The 21158-nt window shown below is 42.8% G+C and overlaps 1 protein-coding gene across 4 annotated transcripts in view; it reads right to left on the bottom strand.

Annotated features, from left to right (window-relative positions):
• LOC1270912 (alpha-mannosidase 2) overlaps positions 1 to 21158 on the bottom strand; it is a 190355-nt gene that overhangs the window by 24345 nt on the left and 144852 nt on the right. For all 4 annotated transcript variants that reach the window (XM_061651708.1, XM_061651707.1, XM_061651710.1 and 1 more), the window contains one exon: positions 1515 to 2282. In XM_061651708.1, the coding sequence (XP_061507692.1) occupies positions 1515 to 1714 (200 nt within the window). In that variant the 5' untranslated portion in view covers positions 1715 to 2282. The remainder of the gene's footprint in view (positions 1 to 1514; positions 2283 to 21158) is intronic.

Raw genomic sequence — 21158 nt, forward strand, 5'->3', positions numbered from 1 at the left:
TGGCAATATGAAATGTCAGTCTCACAAAAACGATTGTGTAAAAAAAAATTGATAGAATAAATTGTTTGTAGTTAAATCATGGAAATAGAAACTGCAAGATTTGTTTTCCCAATTTTTGAATATGGTATAGAACATAATAAGTCAGATAAGCTTCTTTTGATGTTGATTAGTCGATTTACAACGGCAAAAGTGTTGCAATCGTATCTTATCAAAACCTTAAAATGTTGAAACCTCTTTCCATTCCCTTCAAAAAAGTTTTTCATGGACACTTGTTAGAACGTTGGTTTCTAGACCATTTCATTTATATATGGTTTATTTATCGGAATTGTTTGATTTTATTTTTGTGTATACAAACTGGAATGTAATTGTTTTGTACCTGTTGTGTTAATGCCTATGAATCACCGGCAGGTTTTCAAACCTATTACCAAAATGAATTACAGTAGATGTATAATTTTTCTTAAATCTAATATGTCGAGAGACTATAAGCCCAGCTTTGTAGCTTGCCCAGGTTCGTAGAAAACGGTTCGGATCTTGTCGTCAAATAGCTGCCATCGTTTCATTTGATCCCTTACCTAGACCCAACCGTTCCGTTGAGAGGACCGTTCCGCTTTAATGACACAAAATCTCGACATGGTAATATAGCGTGCATTTGAATGACCGTCGGTATTAGTTTTACTGCTTCAATATGTAGCTTCCAAACAACTTTCTGCCTGCTCCCGCAGTAAATGCCTACGTAATGTGGGCTCCGTACTAAACTACCCGTCCATTGTTACTACCGCACCGGTACATGCCCGGGCAGATCTTTTTGTCCCGATACAAAACTCAAATAAACTCTTCAGCTCGCAAAATCAATTCCAAAAAGTCATACAATTTCGACTTAAGCACGAGCAGCCATAATCCCAAATTGGCTCTCATAACTTCCACTCTCTCCACACCACACCGCCTCAACCCACCGCTCTCCAGCAGGCAGGGAATCCGGAACATTCGCTAACGTCAGCTTCCAAGTGGACCTCCAATAAAACATAAAACTTTGCCCCGTAAAATTATGAGTGTGTGTGTGTTTGTGTGTGTTTGTGAGAGAGAGGCACGGAGCAAGGCAGCACCAAGATGATCTGTTCACCCCCTCGCCGTGTAAACGTTGGATCGATTTTTGCACGCAACATGCCGGCCTGCACGCCCTGCAACCTCTCTTCTCGCGCTATAATAATCCGTGTTTCGCTCGCTGCCGAATGGCCAAACAAATCGCCCGTTCCGGTACGGAAATGTGTCAGTGTTTACCCCGCGGAATAAAACAAAAAAGCACACACGCACGAAAAAGGATTCGCCCTGGTAATCGGCCGGAAATGAGGCTGCGTGGTGTGGTGAAATAATGGTGAATGTAAATTCGCTAGACAGCGATGATAAAGAGGCGTTCGGTGGCATTTTTGACAGGCCCGAAACAAACAGAACCCGAACCCGCACGCAGTTAACAAGGAAAGCCGAATCATAAAAGTCAGGGTATGTTATGGACTTACCGTTTCTGATGGGCTAAGCCCGCTGCCATCGGACCGCCGGACGCATCCTTACCGTCCATCCCCGTCGGAGCGGATGGGCCGGATCCAGCCGGCGACGGTTGCCCCATGGAGATGTAGTACAGGCAGAGCAGGATCGTCACGAACGCAGACAGCAGCCCGATACATCGTGGCGAACCGCGTCGAAACAGCTTCATCGTCATGTTATCGTTATCTTTTCTGTTTTCTGTTATTTTGCTTTGCTGTTTTACCGTCCCTCTCTAATCCGATCTAGTTTTGCCAACTTGTCAAAAGTGCCGCCTGTTGAGATGTGATCACCACAACCAGCGTTCTGGTACACCCCAAGCAATTTACATCAAAGTTTCCATGCACATTAAGCACACACATACACATACATACACACAGTCACGCAATGGAATAAAACAACAGCACGTGAAAGGAAAACGTGACACTTAACGTAATGAGAAATTAAAATCAACTAAACGAGTATGAGATCCTTTTGGCTTGCGAACGCGCGCGAATCGCTGTATCGAGTTGGGGCTGTGTACACGTTTACGTTTCACTCCTGCATTGGCATCCGGTTAGCCGGTGTGCCTCAGGTCCAGACTCCGCTGGGTTTGCCTAGCAGCTGTCGGTGGTACTTCAGGGTGTAGCAGCGCATTGACAACCGCCATAGTCGTCCGTCGCTCGGCGCTTAGTCAAGTGAGTGATTCGCACTTTCAGCGGATGTAGCACGTTGTAGCCGCGCTCGCGGACAGTCGTCTTTGGAATCTGCAACGAAAGAAACGCGGGGATAATGTAAGATTAAATGCAACTCGCTCGGCTGTGGTGCTGGTATCTTGTTGGCTTATTTATGTTTTCTGATTCGCATGCAACACAAAGCCACCGCAACGTTACGACCTCTGTCAAGGTTGCCGCTGGCTGGCTGAGCAACAACGTGGCAGTGCCCAGCAACGGGGGTGGAGTAGCAGTAATTTGTGCCTTTTGTTTGCCTTTTTCTTCACCATCCTCACACAGGGGAGATTGAGATTGTCAGCTTAAGGGGTTGCATCCAGCCCTGTGCCTCTCTGCTTGGCCTAACAAAGTCAATTGATCGCCCAACCACAGTGCCACGGTTCTATTCTGTACGGGAGATATCCTGCGGTGGGGTTGCAGCTAGATGCTGCTGAGCACGAACGTTTTCAGCAGCGTGGGAGCTGCATCATCATCCAGGGTTCGGTTTAAGTGGCCCCTATGGATTAAAGTCGCTCCCCACAGCATGCCATTTTACAGTACAACAGGGTAATTCTGCTGCTGCTGCTCACCGGGAGAGTGTCGGTTGGTAGAACACGGAAGAGCTCGCGATGGTTGAGCGAGGGTGGCGGGTGGTTTTCGAAACAGCAGCAGCAGCAGCAGGTTCCATAAAAATGCATAATCATGAATATATTTGTGCATCGCGTGCTGCACCACCCAGCGACATGTGGGCCTCGGGTATAGGAGGTTTGCGAAACTATCAGGGGTGAGATACATATAAAAAAACGGGGCCATGTTTCGAGATGAGTAAGCAGGGGTAAAAGGATGATTTTAAATTATACATCATCTCGATGGTTCTTCGATGTGTTTTTTGTTACTGTTGCACCCCAATGGCGTACTGAATTGGGAGGGACAAACGATATTCTAGCACCGTTTGGGAATGGTACCATCATCGCGCTTGAGTTTGCAGTTTGCATTCAAAACAGGTTGCTTTAAAACGGATGCTGACTTTAGCCACGTACGGCTGTAATGCTCCAATTCAAGGATTCTGTTTTAAGCTGTATTTTGTGCGTTTCAAAAGAGTAGCAATTGTGCTGTGAAATATGTTTCAGTTTAAACCCTTACCACAATGTAAAATCGCACTGGACCATCACCATGCATCAATTTATTCCTGTTGATGGAATGGTTGAGATTTTAATAGGATGAAATTTGCCATACACATGTAACATGTTTCAAAAATTACAGTTATCGTAAAAGTGACGCATTTATGCGTGTGTAAAGGCCAACTGACCTGCACTAATAGACACAATCAATTGAGTGCAAAGTGCGAAAAAGGTAAATATTGTTACGTAGTGTTATACAGATAAATGATACCAATGAATGCATTTTCATAAATTCCACGAACACAAGAACAAATGTAACTGAAAGCATAGACATTGTTACACACGATATGCTTTTTTCCAGATGTTTACGAAATGTTTTTCATTTGCATTTATTTTTAGGTTGTGGTAAATTAAAACCTCTTTGTTAATATTCATTTCATTGATTCACTCACAGTCCTATCGATGTTGCCCTATATTGGAACAAAAAAGCCGTATATTGCCAATAGTTACATATAAATGAAGCCATGTTTCGATTTCGGTCGGAGTACTGTTGAGTAGAGCTATTCGGGGAAAGTTTGTCTGCAATGTTTCGTAACATTTTACGATCATACCATCGTGGAAGGGTTTCTAATGACTACAGATTAAGTAGATGATGTGTAAATGTTTCAATGACCGAAATATAAAAATTAAAAACAATCAATATATTGATAGGTTTAGTAAATTCATTCAAACGTGATGAATTGCGTTGCTACGAAAAATAAAACATAAAACAAAGATGATTTGAGGTAGCCCTATTCTTTTGTTTTAGAAATCGATAATTATCTTTGAAATAATACAACCCACATGCGCCATGAAACAGTATAATCAAAATGTGATGAATATTAAAAATAAGTGGAAAATTAAGACAACTAATGGGATACAATGGGATAGGAGCTCAGAACTCCTTATACTATAAGGGAATTCGAATGTATAATTCGATGCCAAGAAAGGTTGTTAACGCCACAAGTCTGGGAAATTTCAAAAAGGAATGTGCACTGTATGTGAAACAGGTTATTTAGTAATGTGGTCGTGAAGTGTTTTAGTATAGTAGTATAGTGTAATATAGAATGTATACTTCTAGAAGTGCTTGCTTGTTTGTATTGTGTAACTTGATGATGATGGTGTATTTTTTAATTTGTTTTTGTTTAACAGCTATTATGAAAAAATAAGATAATTTAGAATAAAATTTAAAAAATAATGTAAGTCTTCAAAGATTCGAGACACGCGCGCGTATAGTGGATTTTGGGGTTTAGACCCGCTGGTTGTAAGATGATAGGACTTAGCGGCACCTTATCGGATTCATTAGTGGGTCGAAAACATTCAATCATCCACTCGAGTGTTATGTAGAAATATTACTTTCATTTTTATACCTAAATATCTTTAAGATAATTTCGTCCTTCTCGAACCTTTGAAGGGGAAAGTGGAGGGACCATCATCATCATCATCATCATCATCATACAAATTTGAAGTAAAAAGAATCAGAATTGCTATCGATACAAAAAAAATAGGAAATACACAAGAAACTCGAAAAACCTTGAGGAGTTGTGATTAAAAGTAGCCCTGATAACAAGAGAAAACGATTGAATGCAAATAGTTGGACAATGGCATACTGATCTAGGGCTTACTTAATTTAGTTCATGTGATGCGTTATTAAACACCTTTGTTTGGGTTCAACCTCATTCTTCATGCACTGTAATTGCTCAATCTGGCACCAGGTATATGAAGCAGCTGGAATCGATCTGTACAGTAAAGCAAATCTATCATCCATACACCTTTTACAAGCTGCGTAAATATTACACCACACTACAGGTTTGTATGTAATACAGCTGTATTTGATCAAAGAGATTGTTTTGAGATGATACTGCTAAGATTGTTCAAATATATTGTTTTTTTTTGTAACCATGATAATTTAAACTATATGGAACTGATATGGAAAATGATTGCCCATAAATTTTGTCCGACAGAGATTTTGTAGATGGGAATCACACAAATGAATGAAAGAATCAAATTTAAAAAAAAATAATTTAACATCATAAAAGAACATATTACAATAATTTCATTTTCGTTAGTTGGGATATGCTTTTAAACGCATGTTTATTATTAGACAGTTAAATTATATTAAAAGATAATAAAAAAAACAGATAACAGCTTACTACAAAGAGTATCGATTACTCAAACTTTTGGGGATCTTCGCTTAGCCTAGTTCGTTTGATCAGAAAATGTAAACATTATGCAAAGCGTAACAGTTTTCCGTGCATCGAAAACACGTTGATATTGATATTTGTCTGCACATAATACACATACACGCATGTATCATCCACGTGCCACTCGGTGGCGTAACGTCCATGCTCTCAAAAACGATCCGAAACAGAACGTGGTTAAACGGACGAAACAACCAGACGAAGCTGAAATTGCGTATTTGTTCTGTGTATTGTTTGCACACATCGATCGTGCTCATGTAACGGAACGTTAATGCAAGAAAGCAGGAAGCTCGTCGTAGCTCGCCTGCTCATTGCTTTCAGATAAATATGTACTCCTAACACACGTACCGAAAGCCCCATACCTCCCACTCGCTCGAAGAACCCTAGTGCTCTAGAGCTTTCACATCCTGGCTGCGACCAATTCCCACTCGAAAGGGATTACGTTATTAGATTGTTTCGAGTAGGTGAGCTGCTAGAATAATCACACTGCACGTATGTGTGTATGTGTGTATGGGCCATATCGGTGCTGGGATTCTCTACGGTTTCGAGTTTTCATCCATCACACGTTTCAATCGGCTTTTGTTCCCGTCTGCCAAACGCAACACTTGACGGCGATTCGGGGATGGTGTTACCACCTCTTACACCCTAGCTACCGGTAAACAGGATGTGTGTATGGCTCGCAAACTGGCACTGATAAATCTCTTTCCCACACTCCCATACTCCGCAGCCGGTTCATCCCCAACCTGCGCTTCCGATGAACAATTGCGTGCTAATCAGCTCCGGCCGGTTGTTGGGAGATCTGCCACATGAGAGTAAAGCACCCTAATACGCCCTGAGGGTGTGTATATGTGTGCTACGCTGGTTGGCATGATTTAAGTCTCATGCGTCTGATCAAGATGTAATTCATTAAATGAATGCACAGAACCTACCGTCGGACGTTAGGTCGGGTGGGTCCAGACGGAGAGCTGAACGGACAAGGGCATCCGATAGAGTCGAGAACAGAATTCAACCTAAATCTCTGTGTTTAACATGTTGCTTGTGGCGATGATTGTCAATTATTCATCTCTCCCTACCGACAGGGTCAAACGAGGGGAGGGTGGGGGGAGGATTTCCATTGCTCGCCAGCAACAGAATGGTTGAATATGGTCGGTGGAGAAGAAGAGTAGAATGCAAAGAAACAAGAAAATGAAAACCCTTGCCGTAAGACGAGGTCTGGGTAAATTTTGCACAGTTTCCGCTTATTTTGCGAAACTGGAAAAATGGACAAACATACCCTTAAAGACACACACACACACACTAGAATGTAGAACAAGAAAAGGCACGTACCACGATCGTTCCACAATCGGCTTCGCTAATTAATACTAATTTTTGAACCTTTTGTCCACCGTTTCGTTGGTTAATTAAAATTCATAAACAGTTCGGTCGCTCCGGGCGCTTGCAATAAAGTCGCTTCTTTGCTGTTGTACACGCCGTTTCGGAATTAAGGAACCGGGCTCTTTTGCGTTCACTTTGCTTCCGTGTGCTTTGCTTCGTGACCGGCACACAATCAAGGGACAAAACTGATCCTTGCAAACTCGAAATCATACGATAAAAGCCACCATCGTCGTCATGTTGTCCTTCTCATGACCCTTGTGCGCTGTTTGTCTAGCCAGCATTTAAGAGGCAAAACAGAAATAGAGTGAAGCGTTTGGAAACCGGAACAGCCCTGTAGCGAAGAGCTACGTGAATTCGCGCGTTCTACCATTGCGAGAAAGCTGAAATGTTCACAAATTGAATTTATGATGGGCGGTTTAAAATGGTGGGTTAGCGAAAGTGTATTTGATAAGGAAGTTTTCTGCACCACACAACAACATTTTTGTAGGTTATCATGCTCTTTTAATGCTTCGTAGCTAATTTACTATATGAATTACGGCAAAAGATGCTTTTGTTCTGTCGTTATGGTTCCATTGTAAGAATAATTTTGAGACCATTTTGGTCAGCTGCAGTTTTGTGACTCTATCCATGTTACTCAAGCGCCACAGATTCAGCTTCGATTTTAAAGTATGCTCCCTATTAATTCACTATCCCCACTATTAATTTATCACTACTTTTAGTACCATCCATGGGATGGATTGCAATATCGAACGTATTATCACATTATTACCGGTTTCCTACCACCATTATTCGGTTATTCTATTATTAAAATAATGGTGCATTGCCATCGGTAGGGAGCTGTCTACAGAATTGAATTCACTTTACCCTGCTTCACGAACACTAAAGATGCGCACTGGCGCGAGGTGCATTACGGCAAATTCCGCAACAATCCCAACGGTTGTAGCTATTCTTATCGCAACTATAAACTGCCCTTTGCACGACTGTCCAATGACCGGCTGGTAGTGAATGAAGCGTTCACCTGCCAGACACAAACCGACCGAACGGGAGCTGAGCTAGAGAGCCGCGCGCATAGGCCCAGCTAACCATGATTTATGCCACCCGATGAACGTGGCCCGGTGCTCTAATTAAATACCGCAAAGGAAGGAGGTAGGACGGAAGGAGGTTTTCGATGGGATGGGTCGATTTTTTATGGTCCATCATCACGAGAGTGGAAGTGCGATACGATGTTCAGTTTAGTAAGCGTGTGTTTGTTGTCTCATGTCGTTTTTTGTGTCTATTTTATTCTGTTTGGCTCAATGCAGTTGGGGAAAACTTGAGTGCAGTTAAACGACGTCGCTGCATGATGGAACGATGCACGCCTTGCGATGCTGTGGTTTTGATGATGATTGGATGTTCGATGCACGATTGTTGTTTTGGTTCAACGGAGATGATGATAAAAGTCGCGGTGGTGCAAGGCTATTCAAAAATAAAGTAATAATAAATATACATTTTGTATACTAGGTCATCAAAAAAGAGTGATTATTGACAACTTGGTTACGCCGTCCTTTTTCTGTAGCAATAATATTTTTAAATGTTAATTTTATCGTGTTGATAGTCAGTTTTTGTTAACAATCAATGGAACTGATAAGGCTAAATAACAGGTTAGGCTAAAAAATATCGTGTGCAAATTTTTTTTGTGGATTTTTTACTGTTTTACTGTTTCTAAACAAATTAAGAAAAAGATGGCCCTTTTTTTATTTTGACAATTTTTATAAGAAGATCAATGTAATGTAAATGTAGATACCTCTAAGGATTGAGAAAAGATTCATCTCTTTCACACAGGATCTAGATAAAGCTCATGAAATAATGAAATGAAAAGCAAAATTGAACAATTTGCTGAAATAACGAAATAAGAATAACTGAAAACACACTGAAAAACAGAAGGATTTTACTAAAACATTTAATTTGAGCTCCCAACACAACAAGTCAAACAACATTCCCGTTTCGTTACCCTACCATTTACATGTATTCACACCTTCACTTACAAACTTGTTGCGATTTACCATGACAGTTTGGCGCATTGCAGCATTTTCCCACGATGCGATGGCAAACAATGGAATAGAAGCCCTGCTTGCATTTACTTCCCCCCCTGTACTCTTGATCGATTTTCCCAACCACTACGCCTCCATTCAATAGAGTTGTTTGATGCTAAGCGATTAAAAGATCATTTGTCGTGCCGCACAAATTGATCAATTGCAGGCTGTTTCGTTAATCGTGCTAGTGTGCTTGTGTTCGGTGCACTTCTGCATGCTCTTGTATACCTAAACCGAGTCAACTCGAATACACGATGTAGGTGCACGTTGATGTTCGAGCCGCCTGTCAGCACGACGGTACATTTTCGATTGGCGGGAAAAATACACGTACCCATGTCATCGAGCAACATGGCGTAAAAAAAATCTTGCACGATATTATGTGTTTTGTTTTTGAATCGTTGAAATTTCGCAAAGAGCAAACAGCAATCGTTCCCAGATGGCATGACAGTGCTGGCAGCCATCGTGCTGAGCAATTCGTTGCAAAAGTCAAATCGATTTGAATCGACCCGCACCCGGCTGCTTGCGATTGTGCTGTGCAACACGACGCAGCACGATTGATGGCATGCGTAGAACCCATTCACAACGAGCCAATCGATGAATAATCCCGTTCTTTACCCTGCACTGCGCGCACAACGCCATCTTGAGAACCGCTGATAGTTCTCGTGCGTGACGAGCGGAAATTGTCTACCGTCGCCGCGCTTAGACAACTCAGACCCGTCAGTCACGTAAACGGGAAAAAGTAAGGCGCCTCCGCCCAACGCCCCACACACATACACAGCTGCAACGATTGATTTTCGGGATCCGCAAGGCAAAGGGACCGCAATTGGCCGTATCGGGCACGGCAGTACGGAATCCAGCGCGCGATCGATTGATATTTAATTTGCGTTTGCAAATGCACAAATTCTGCAGATGCACGGATAGCACCGTCCGCACACACCGGTGTGCATTGCACAGCAAGTTATTATTCATTTGAGCAGGTTCTCGAGAACGATGCCGCACCCGCAAGACGAAAACCTCGACGACAACTTTATCCGAAGCCGGAAAATTGCATTCGTTCGTCTGCGGCAACGGTAGTACCGACCGGTGGTTTCGTTTGCGTGTATCTGCCGTGTCGGATCGATTTTCCGCGCACGACCAGTTTCGGGGTGGTTTTGCAACGAAGTTATTCGAGGAAGTCGTCTAACCACCTCGCCGCCCAATGCTTGTTCGCGTGCGGGTGCTAGGAACAGGGGAAAGATGCACCAAGCAGAGCATAATTGCTGTTAAATCAAGCATAAGCTGCACGATCTCGATTCCACGATTAGGTGGTCAATTGTGCTCTGGTGACTCGAAATTGACGCGCTCATTAAAATTTACCCACTAGCTCTGTGTGATGATATTGTCATGAGTTTCGGTTCATGAGCCCGACACTGCAGTGCAATCGGGCGCACGGTCCGGCACGAACCTGTGCAAGGGGTCGGGCCTGAACTATTTATCGACCCGGACCCCGGCTTAGCGAGGAGCGGGGTGAAAGGAAGAAATAAACCGAGCCAGATCTAGATTCTAGATATGCTAGTTGGACCGATTATTGGCATTTCTAGATCTGCCCTGCCCGTTAGCGTCATCGTTCGATCCCGCCACGTACTGACACAACGCCAACCAGGCTAGCGCTTCATATGCATGACAGATATGGGCCAAACGATCCGCATTGTGTGCACCACTGACAATGTGTCTCGTCGCGTCTGGAAAACGTTTCCGTGATTGCACTACTCCCGACGAGCGAGATTAGATTAATGTGCTTTTCCATCATGCTGGACCCGACGATGATGATTGCAGTTGGTTTAAGGATGACGCAGTACCCATCTTTCAATGCTTGTGAGGTTATCGGCCTTACCGAACCAATAGAATTGGCCATCAATTACATTACAGAAAAAAGCATAATTGTTTGATTATCAAGCGAACATTATGACTAGTTTGGCGTGTAGGTAAACATGCTCCACTAGGTGATTTAGTTATAACCGACATAATAACGTGTGTACTTAGCAAAACGATACTAGATATCAGTGTAATAACGCTTATTAAATGCATTGAACGCAACTGAACTAATCATATCGGTTTGTACACATCAGGTTGTTTGAGAAGTCAAGGAGATACTATACGATTGTTATCTATGTACCGTTTCCCATTTGATCATAGTTGGTTTGATTATTACTTTTAAATTAACAAAAAGGGCTTGCAAACAAATCCATCCAAGCAATGTGTAGTAAAAACGTTGTTTTATTCTTATCTTCAAACTATGTATGCTCTAATGAACTTACGATGGCTAAGACGATCACAAAAGCATGAAAGTTATTTATTGAAATAAATTCCACAGCACAAAAATAAGGTAAAATAAAATGAGATATTATTAAGCGTATTATTAAGTAACTTTTCCAAAACTTTAAAAAATACTTTTTTAAAACAACAAGAGTTTTTAAAACAACAAAATTATGAGAGATGCTTGTGGCACTGTGTCTGGTTTATATGGTACAATAAACAATACAAACATTCTCAGTAAATACTATAAAATATTTTGAACAAGAGTTGTGTGGCACAAATATTAATTGATTTAAAAGCATTGTTTGAATAAATTATGCATCAAATATAATTAGTAATATTTAAATACAATTAAATTATCAATTGTATAAAGTTATGTTTGTGTTAAATAATCCATTCATTTAATTTTCATTTTAACTTATTTATAATATTTTTCAGAACAAACCCAAATTTTAAATCTTTCTTAAAATTCTAACAATTCAAACTGCTAAAAATGATCAAATGGCTATAACTTGTATTTTTCGGTAGCACCTTAAGCATTTCATGTTATAACTCATTGCAACCTGTTTATCAAAAACCGATGTATAGCTCCTGAACATTTTACACTTATTTCCTCACTTATAACTGGATATAAGTGCAAACAAAACTGTGTTTGACGCGTTTAAAAAAAAAGGGTCGAAAAAGACATGATTTTTTGGACTTGGCAAGAGTGCTACTCGTATGGGGCAATACGACCACATGGGTAAAATGAATCAATTTCTTGGATAATTGATTTTTTTTATTAGTGTACGTGTTTCTACATGTTTTGTGTCTCCAATGTACCCTTTTTTGGCCACGCAGTGTACTGCAATGTCTTAGCTACTGACCAGTTTTTCCGGGGCGGAATCCGCGCATAATAGCGCAACATACCGTTGCACGCTACAATAATGTTTACATATTTGACAGCCCGCGCTTATGATATATAGTGACACACTTGCCCCAAATAGAGGTGGCTCTCTAGTCCTTTGAATTAAAAAGTTGAAACTTTTTTTCTCAGTGATAAAAAAATACTTTTTTCAACTAACTCCACAAAAAATGTTACTTTTTCTCAGCTTTACGTTAATGTAAATAGTTTCTCGGTTCATTGTTCCTATATTTTTGAGAGCTTATTTGGTGTGGTTAAATAATTATAATGTTCTGCCCAATTTTGAAACTCAACATAACACAGTTGAAATCAATGAGAAAAATCGATTAATCTATATGAAATTCGGCACAGTATATATAGTCATTGGAATGAAACCATCAGTATACTAAATTGTTCATTTAACTAATATTGTAATGGAAAAATTTCTTGGTGGCACTCTTGCCCCAAGTTCCGCTACTCACAGCACAGTAGAAAACGTACAAAACAAATATTATTCAATTTTGAGCAACCTCGTTAACTAATTTTTAACCACCAAAAACAAGATCCTCGAGCTAAACTTTCAGCTGAATCAATTAACCATTAGCTGCCGAGTAACTGTCGGTACGAAACAAAAAAAAGCTGTCGGGACACGTTAACCCATCATTACATGTTCATTATCACACCACTTCGTAGTTTTTTTTTCCACACTCTGCCACCAACACCACATCCTGGTTCGCTCATAAAGCTTCCCATTATCACATTACCTCCGGGGGAGACGGTTACATTGCACACGTGCACCGTGGCACATGTATTTCGTACGAGGCGATATCAAAGTAGGTGGTGTAATTGAATTACAAGCCCCCCCGAATGAGCACGGCGAGCGACGGCGTACACAAAACCGGTGGTAGCTAATCTTAACCGTTCCTTCGACATTTGTTACTCCCCATTCCTTGCCAACGGTTCCGCGCGGAAGATACTGGGATGGTGTTATATCGGTCTTTCCTCGTTTGATCCTTTGATTACCGTTTGTGCAGTCCGGGTGCTTCACTTTCGCTTACCGGAACACCGAGAAATCATCATTGTGCAACATTACTGGGTACAGGGATGAACAAAATGCTAGGCGCAAAAAACACCATACTCACACACACATACTCGTCCCGTGAACCATGCGATGGCGCAGAAATGGTTCGATACCGTGGGATGGCGTTCACCGGAACACGCTGCTATCGAGATGCTGTTTGTCTTATGGGTGACGTTGAAGCAGGAAAAAGAATCATATCCCTTCTCCCACACATAACACACACACAAAGCACCTCTTCCACTTCCGACCACTGGGGCGTATCAAATCAGAGGACAGGATGCTCGAGCTAGAGATAGCCACCCCGACATCGGTCGCTTTTGTTTCAATTCTTCCGGCTTTTTTCGCCTGGCAGGGAAAGAAAAATGGGACGGGAGCTATGGTGGCAGCGGAGGAGGCAGGGGAAATGGAAGCATGACGATGGAGGGTAAAGCTCTTTGCTAAATTGATTTTAATGGGCGAATCCTGGATTCTCTCCCGCGAGCTCAACCCCACCACCAGCTGGACGGTGACCGTGGCCACCCGCTTTGTGTGTATGTGTATGTGTGGACAGGGCAAGTCGGTGGCCATAGTGGGCAATAAAAGTCAGCTCAAATTTAGATTTAAACCAATTTGCGACCCCAAAAACCAATGGCGAGACTAATGCTTTCGAGAGGTGCACTGCTGGCCCGGTTGATTTCCCCCACGGATTGAATGCAGTGTTCCACTGTACATCGGATGCATTAAAATCGATCAGGGATTGTGTGTGCTTGCAGTAGTGCAAAAAAAAAAAACACACACACACATAGTGGTCCGCTGTTTGGTCAAACATTGTGGCGTCACCGATCAAATGACCCAAAACACGCATGATAGCCTGTTCTTTCCACCCAGTGGTCTCGGAAAGTGCTGCACAATGTGTACAATGGGAAGTTCGCTTTTCGATTACGATCGGCATGGGACCGAAAATGGGGCAAAAACGGTTCGATAAGCTTTTGGTGGTTTATTTGTTGTATTACTTTTTCCGCTTGTTTTACTCAATTACAGTAAGGACTAAGGCATTGGGAGGGGGAGAGATGACAAAAAAAAAAAAAAACCCGGGAATGGAAAGTATGTGCGAGTTTGTGTGGCACACCGAAAGGTTACGACTCGCAGTTGATATTGCCTTTCACCGCCGCCAAGCGCGACCACTGCCGTCGAAACTTCAATTGAAATCCACGCAACGGTTATTCGGATGGGAAGAAAATCAAACACCTCCTGCTGCTCCTTCCGTCCGCCTCAAACATCCACCGACGAGAACGCAGTCCGGTCCACCGAACCGGAACACACAAATAAAAATCAGATTAATATTGAATGGGACTCACGTACCGGTAAGGTCATGAAAACGAATCAAAATCTCGCCACACCACTTGTGCGAAGGGAACAGAAAGGTCGTAGCAGCAGCAGGAAGAAAATAGGAAGCATTACTGCGAAAGCTGGGGGCTAAGGGAAGTTGCAGCCGGTTGAGTAAGAAATAAATTTTTATTACTTTTTAAATTTCACCCCCGCTCCTTTCCCGCTCTGGGAGGATCGGTACTGAGGTAGACGCGAAATCGGTTTGGTGCGGCAAGTGTTTCCGACCGTGCGTCTCCATCAACAATGTACGGTCTGTGGTGTCATCAAGCGATGCAGCGTTCGCTTTCTAGGAAATAAAAAAACACACAGACACACAGACACAATGTAACAATACCCGGCGTGTCGTAAAATGCTCCGTTTGACTTCGTACGTACAAAATCAGAGGGGAAAAATGTAGCAGTATCATCAGTTGCCGTACGCCACCACTTTGCACCACTTTACGACCACGCCATCTCATCCCGAATCTTGGAACTGGATTAGGGTGAAATGTTTGCCGCAAAGGGGTGGCATCATCCACTGTGCTTGAAGTTTCCTAGCAACCGAAAGGATGTGGAAAGGGAAGATACTTGTTTCGTGTCGTTCATACGCCACCGTTCGTAGCATTTTCAGAACGAAACAAAAAAAAAAAGAAACAGAAACTAAAATCACCCGATAAGAAGCGAATAAAATCGATTACCCGCGGGCAAAGTGTGTTTTGCTTTTCAGCGCGAATAGAAAGCTTGCCTGCAGGGCGCTAAGAAATGATAGGAGAATAAAATTTAAGCTACCCCTTCACAGCCGCGACCTGCGTGTCCGGTCTGGGGCGGGGTGCACCAGCACACAAAAAAGCGGACGTTCTTCTGTCGGGCCCTCCGGCAGCTCATCTCGGGTGTGGTGGAATTGTGTAAACATAGCCGATTTCTCAACCAGATTTCCACCAGCTTTCCGCAGGTGACAGTTGCACGTAACGAGCCGGTAAAGGATGTCAGTTGCGGTGATATTATGGCGACAGACGCATCATCATCATCATCATCGTCATCGTCGTGATCCTTTTATCATTATCGTTCTTATCGGTGTGATATCGTGTAACCGGTTTTGGTTTCTGCCTCGCCGCGATTGTGTGTCGGAAAAGGAACTGTTCCGACGACGAGGACGACGACGACGACAATCGAGTAGTGCTGTTGCTGTTGCTACCGTCCCCATTCATCATCATAACCTCCATCTTCCGTCCCTGCTTTATGGGGAAGCAGGGTGGCAAACATTTGCATAATACTATCGACCGAACGCCCCGAAGGACATTGGTTTTTCACAGAACCATTTCCCATCGGATCGGTGCGGCGAGCGGTAAAAAATGAATTCTATCCTATCGTGCGCCTTACTTCTTAGCAATATCCATCACTCCTCGATCCAATGTGCACAGGCTCAGCTCCACAACTGCAGGACAACAGACGCAACGCTGTGATTGTGGTGTTGTAAGGCAAAGTGTTTACAACGTTCGCCCTGGACAGGGGCGACGGACAACGACGACGGGAACGACACAACCGACAACGTCCATTTGTTCGCAGAGCTGTAACAAGTTTGGCGACGTGTCGCTTTCTTTTCCACCGTTGCAACCCCTTTTGACTAAGTTGTCTGCTTTCGCGTCCGCTTTGCTTTGTTATCCAGGCGCTGTTTTCTGGGTTTCGCGTTCTCCCTTTTCGCACTCTTTATCCTCGTCCGACTTCGCGGTGCGCTTTGTTGCCTTAATCTCTTACCCATCTTGCCGTTGACATTTTCCTAATTGAAATCGAATTGAAAGAAATGGAGCGCAAACCCGAGACCCACACGCGCGAGGCTGGACAAGCTGCTGCTACACCCGGTGAAAAGTGACGCCGCACCATTCCTGTAACGTAACGCTTTCCCCCCTCTAGGCACGTTCAACAATATTTGATAGGATTTTGCTCATCCTTCGTCCTTGCTTCGTGGTTGCGTGGTTCCCTGTTGAAAGACGCACACCTAGCAGCAGCCAACTTGATATCCCAATTTTTTTTTCAATCGAAAGTTTACGAGATTTTCCGCACGTACCAGGCGTTGCCCGTTCGTGGGCGGGGTAATCGAAGAAATTTTATTAACTTTAATGCATTGCATTACCAATGTTTGGATTTCAGCAAAACCAACCAGTCTACCCGGCTTTGCAGCTTCCGCATCCATTCTCTCGGTACGGTGAATGCGTGCATGACAGTAAATCAATAGACTGCCGACGGAAGTCGGAATGAGAAAATGATGCGATAAACCCAATTTGTGAAATCGGGAAAACCAAACTGATAACATTGAATGATGCGTTAGGTGAGCTTTTCTTGTGAAAATGGAGTAGCATGTCGGTCAATTAAAACAATTCGTAGAAAATCTATGTACAGCTATATACGTAATGTGGCAATTATTTGCAGGGCAAAATGATATAACACGTTTATTGCGCATCAATAGTCTCTAAACTGAAAAATTATCTTGCTAGCCTTTTGTTTTTAACCATTGCTAACAAACACGTACATGTGTAAGTTTATCATTGAGTAGATGTTGCACATGTAATGTCTGCCACAGAGGGAAACGCATGTATGTTCACTGTTCAGCAATACAGGGCACCCGTGACATTGAGATGGAGATTCTGGGAAATATCTTATGTAAGACAACTCTGATGTTGACATACGGAGATGATGTATAAATCTTGGACCAATATCTCATATGCATTCAAAGACCCAAAGCGGATTAGACGACAGTAGAGAACTTTGAATTGCATATTAACGTTGCAATGACCAACTTGATCGAAATCAAGTTTCGTGCAAGCATGTTGCGATCCTGTTTTGGCGCTATGCTGACTATGCTATGAGACTATGCTGTACTTGTATTACTATGAGTAATAGTTAGGTTGCAGTAATTTGGCTTTGTCGTTTGTATGGCATGAAGATATCACCAAACTTTTCATTTCTATTGGGCCATGCGCACAATATAAACGCTTAGTGCTAGGCAGGTACCGATGCTCCGTCGCATAATTTAAGTGTTATGTTTGGTACAATCGAAGCATTTTTATTTAAAATACATCGGATAGCGCGTACATGTTACAAGCGATAATAAAGAATACCATTTATAGTTCTAGACTTTTACATAATCTCTTGAGAAATCTATGCGTAAGTTGCTTCTACCGTAACAATAAAACAGTTTATACTAAATAGATATTTTTACTCGTAAGCACTAGAATATCATACGCCGAAACATTTTAAGTGTCTAATGCGGCTCTCACTCATTTTACGGTTTGCCATGCCTGGAAAGAGTATGCGGCAGCGCTTTGCTTTAAAATTAATGCTTCCGCACTGCTCGGCGATGTCGCCGCTGCCACACACGAGCAAAACATCATCCAGAGCGCGGTTAGACGACGGTGAACGACAGATTGCTTTTGGCGGATGTTTTTGTCTGCTTCTTTTTCTGCCGATGTTGTGCATCGTTATTTTTCACGGTCGGATGTCGATGTGTAACCGGCCGTCGAAAGACATCGGACGTGTGGCCGGCCCGCAACGGGTCCATGTTCTGGCGCTCGCCGTCGTGACGCAAAAACGGAGGAATCACTCAAAATGCTTCGGATATGTTGTTGCGAAAATAAAACAATTTTTGTCGATTGGTGCCACAATCTCTCGGCTCAGATGGACCGGAAAGTGGAAGAGCAGCGGCACGTTGGAAGTATGTTGAGACCTTCCCTCTCAGTGTGGGCGCACATTCGGCAGCATATGCTCACACGTGAAAATGAAGCATCCACAACAGAGCGGCCTGACATGGTGCTCTTAGGTGAACACCTTTCATCCCATTCCGTCGTAGTGCGAGCAGCGTTTATTTTTTTCGATGCTGCTTGCCCCACTTTGTCCACTTCGACACGACTTCCGACACATAGAAGAGCGCGGTGCGGAGCTTTGCGTACGATTGACGCGCTTGTACCGGGCATCGCACGATCATGGGTGAAGTTGCTACACCGTAGTGGTGGCTGTTGCTGCGATAGACGGCGTCGACGCGTCTCCACGTTTGCACGCTGAAGTAATTGTACATGAAAGGCTTCCAACGGCATCAAAGATTCCTTTTCATCCCCATACATTCGGGATACCCACGGGAGGGATTTGGGATGCATAGTATGTGTTAATAAAATTGTATTTCCATTTTTTTAATAATAAAAACAACTTGGCTGCCGTACCAAAACGTGCGCCCCAAAGAAGCGTAACTCAAGCTTCTAAAGCCAACTTGGACATGGAACGGATGGGACGGCCATGGATAAACTCAACATGGTTTAGGTTATGTTTTGTCTGTCCATAACGGAAATTGCAGATTTTTTAAACACTTTTTCTTTGCTTTCAGCTCCGGTCCCGAGTTTTCAATTAGTTTATGCGAGTAATCGATGCTTTGTTCAGCAAGAGGAATACAAATTCGCGGTTCAAAAAGATCCGTGCCGTAGCGTCGCCGTTCATCATTTTTTGTTTTGTTTTAGAAACGTGCAAATTTTAATTGAATAAAAAATATAAAAGTCAAGAGGCGGTCTCAGAAGGATATGTCGGATCCCGGTAAATAATTATGAGTGTAATGAAATTAATCCACTTCTTTAGAGCTTTCATTAAGGAACATAATCTAATAACATACTTTTCGCCAATATTTAGAGCTTCACCCAACCTAAATGGTTTACAAAAACAAAACAAACAGATCTTTGAAAGCCAACACCTAAGGTTCCAGTTTTTCCAACGTTTGGGGAGTGTAATAAAGGCAGGCCCTTGGTTGTCTGTATCGAGTTCCAATAACTAACCTGATATTCTTCGTGTTAGAAATTTAAAATACCCAAGCTGATTCAAAGCAGGTACGAATTCTTCCCGGTTGTCTTGCCTCATTCAGGACATAAATCAGGACATTTACAGACGGCTTTATATTATTGCCTTTTAACGTTCGGTGTTGTTTTGGCGAAAGACATCATATTTCAGTGAAGTGCCACGTTTAAATGCGATGTTTTTTACGTCTGAAAGAAGGTGTGACGAGAACGCAAGGAAGCCCCAAAGCCAAAATTGGAGACTCAAGCAAGTGGTGAATTTGTTTTGCTTTCCCCACGAAAAAGGGACGTTCTTTGTACGAAGGGAAGGTTAAGATTTATTTTCAAAAGTTTGCGCCCAATGCCGAAGAGCGTGATAGCAGGCACCGCGAAGCCCGGACTCTTATTTTACGGCAATTGGTTGATTTAATTATTCATGCTATTGCTCGTGTCGTCAATCTGAGGGGATGAGGGAAGCGGAAAATGATCTCTCTTGTTTCTGCTCACATTACACCCCGCGGTTTCCACGGTGACGGTAAAATCTGTTTTCGTATAATCTTTCATTGGACGTTTAGTAGAGTACGTCTCCGAACCGACTATTCAAACCACACTGGACCCACGTGGGTGTCCGTCGCATTGCATTTCCTTTAGCACGCAATAGACGACTTTCAGTTCTCAATACATTACTCTCCACTTATACGGACTCTTTTGGACATAGAGAGAAAGGTGGCCACGCTCCCGGCATGCCCTGTTCTCTGCTCAACGTGACGATTGAACGTGACGCGAACACTTAGCTGGTTCTGTTTCGTTTTGCTAATTCAATTTTTCGATATGCCGTTGTTATGCCCTTCTGAAATTTTCGTACTTAGTTGTTCAGAGACTGAAAGAGAGAGAAGCGAGATATATGTATATATAGATATATAAATGAAAAGTAAATTTACTCTGCCTATCCTATGGGACATAAACGTGTGAAAGTACATTAGCTCAGTGGAGCTGTTACATAACGGGGCGAAAGAAAAGACATGCCGAAGCGTGCATCATGTGTTGTAAATAGATCCAAACAGAACAAAACGTTGAAAGAATCTCCAGTTCACCTCCAGCAATGCTGATAATGCGACAAAGAACGTTAAGAAACGCCATCCAAACGCCAATTTGCTCCATATCTATTTTCTGCGTTGTACAACCGAGTCGCACCAACCGAGTGCGAGAATCGGTTCCATTGTAATGCGCCAGAAGGTGGTATTGTCATTTGCAAATGCAACCTTCAATCGTGCCCCGGGATGTGGTGGCACAGTGGATCAGATCTTCTGAGAGCTTTCACACTCCGCCCGATACCTTTTATTGAAAGAAAATGCAAATGAAATGAAAATGTCATCCCTTTAATTTTAGATTTTATTGCTTTTCTTTAGCCGGTGGCAGTCACACGAAGCTGAGGGCCGGAGATCACATTCGCGGTTCAAAAAGATCCGTGTCGTAGCGACGTGACCGGGTTGTGGAATGTGTTTTCTGGGATGGAATATAAATTTGCTCCCCGTTTACTGTTCGATAGCAAGCGACAGACAAGCGGTTATTGGAAAAGCTTTCGCGTCGCCGTTTGGTGCCGGGGATATAGTGTATACTATATACGTGGCATTATTATTCGCACGTTTGGTTTCACAATGTAAAGGCGAAAAAACAAACATTATGGCTTGTGATTGGTACCTAAACTAGATG

The sequence above is a fragment of the Anopheles gambiae genome, chromosome 2 (assembly GCF_943734735.2).
Source record: "Anopheles gambiae chromosome 2, idAnoGambNW_F1_1, whole genome shotgun sequence".
NCBI classification, from domain to species: Eukaryota; Metazoa; Arthropoda; class Insecta; order Diptera; family Culicidae; genus Anopheles; species Anopheles gambiae.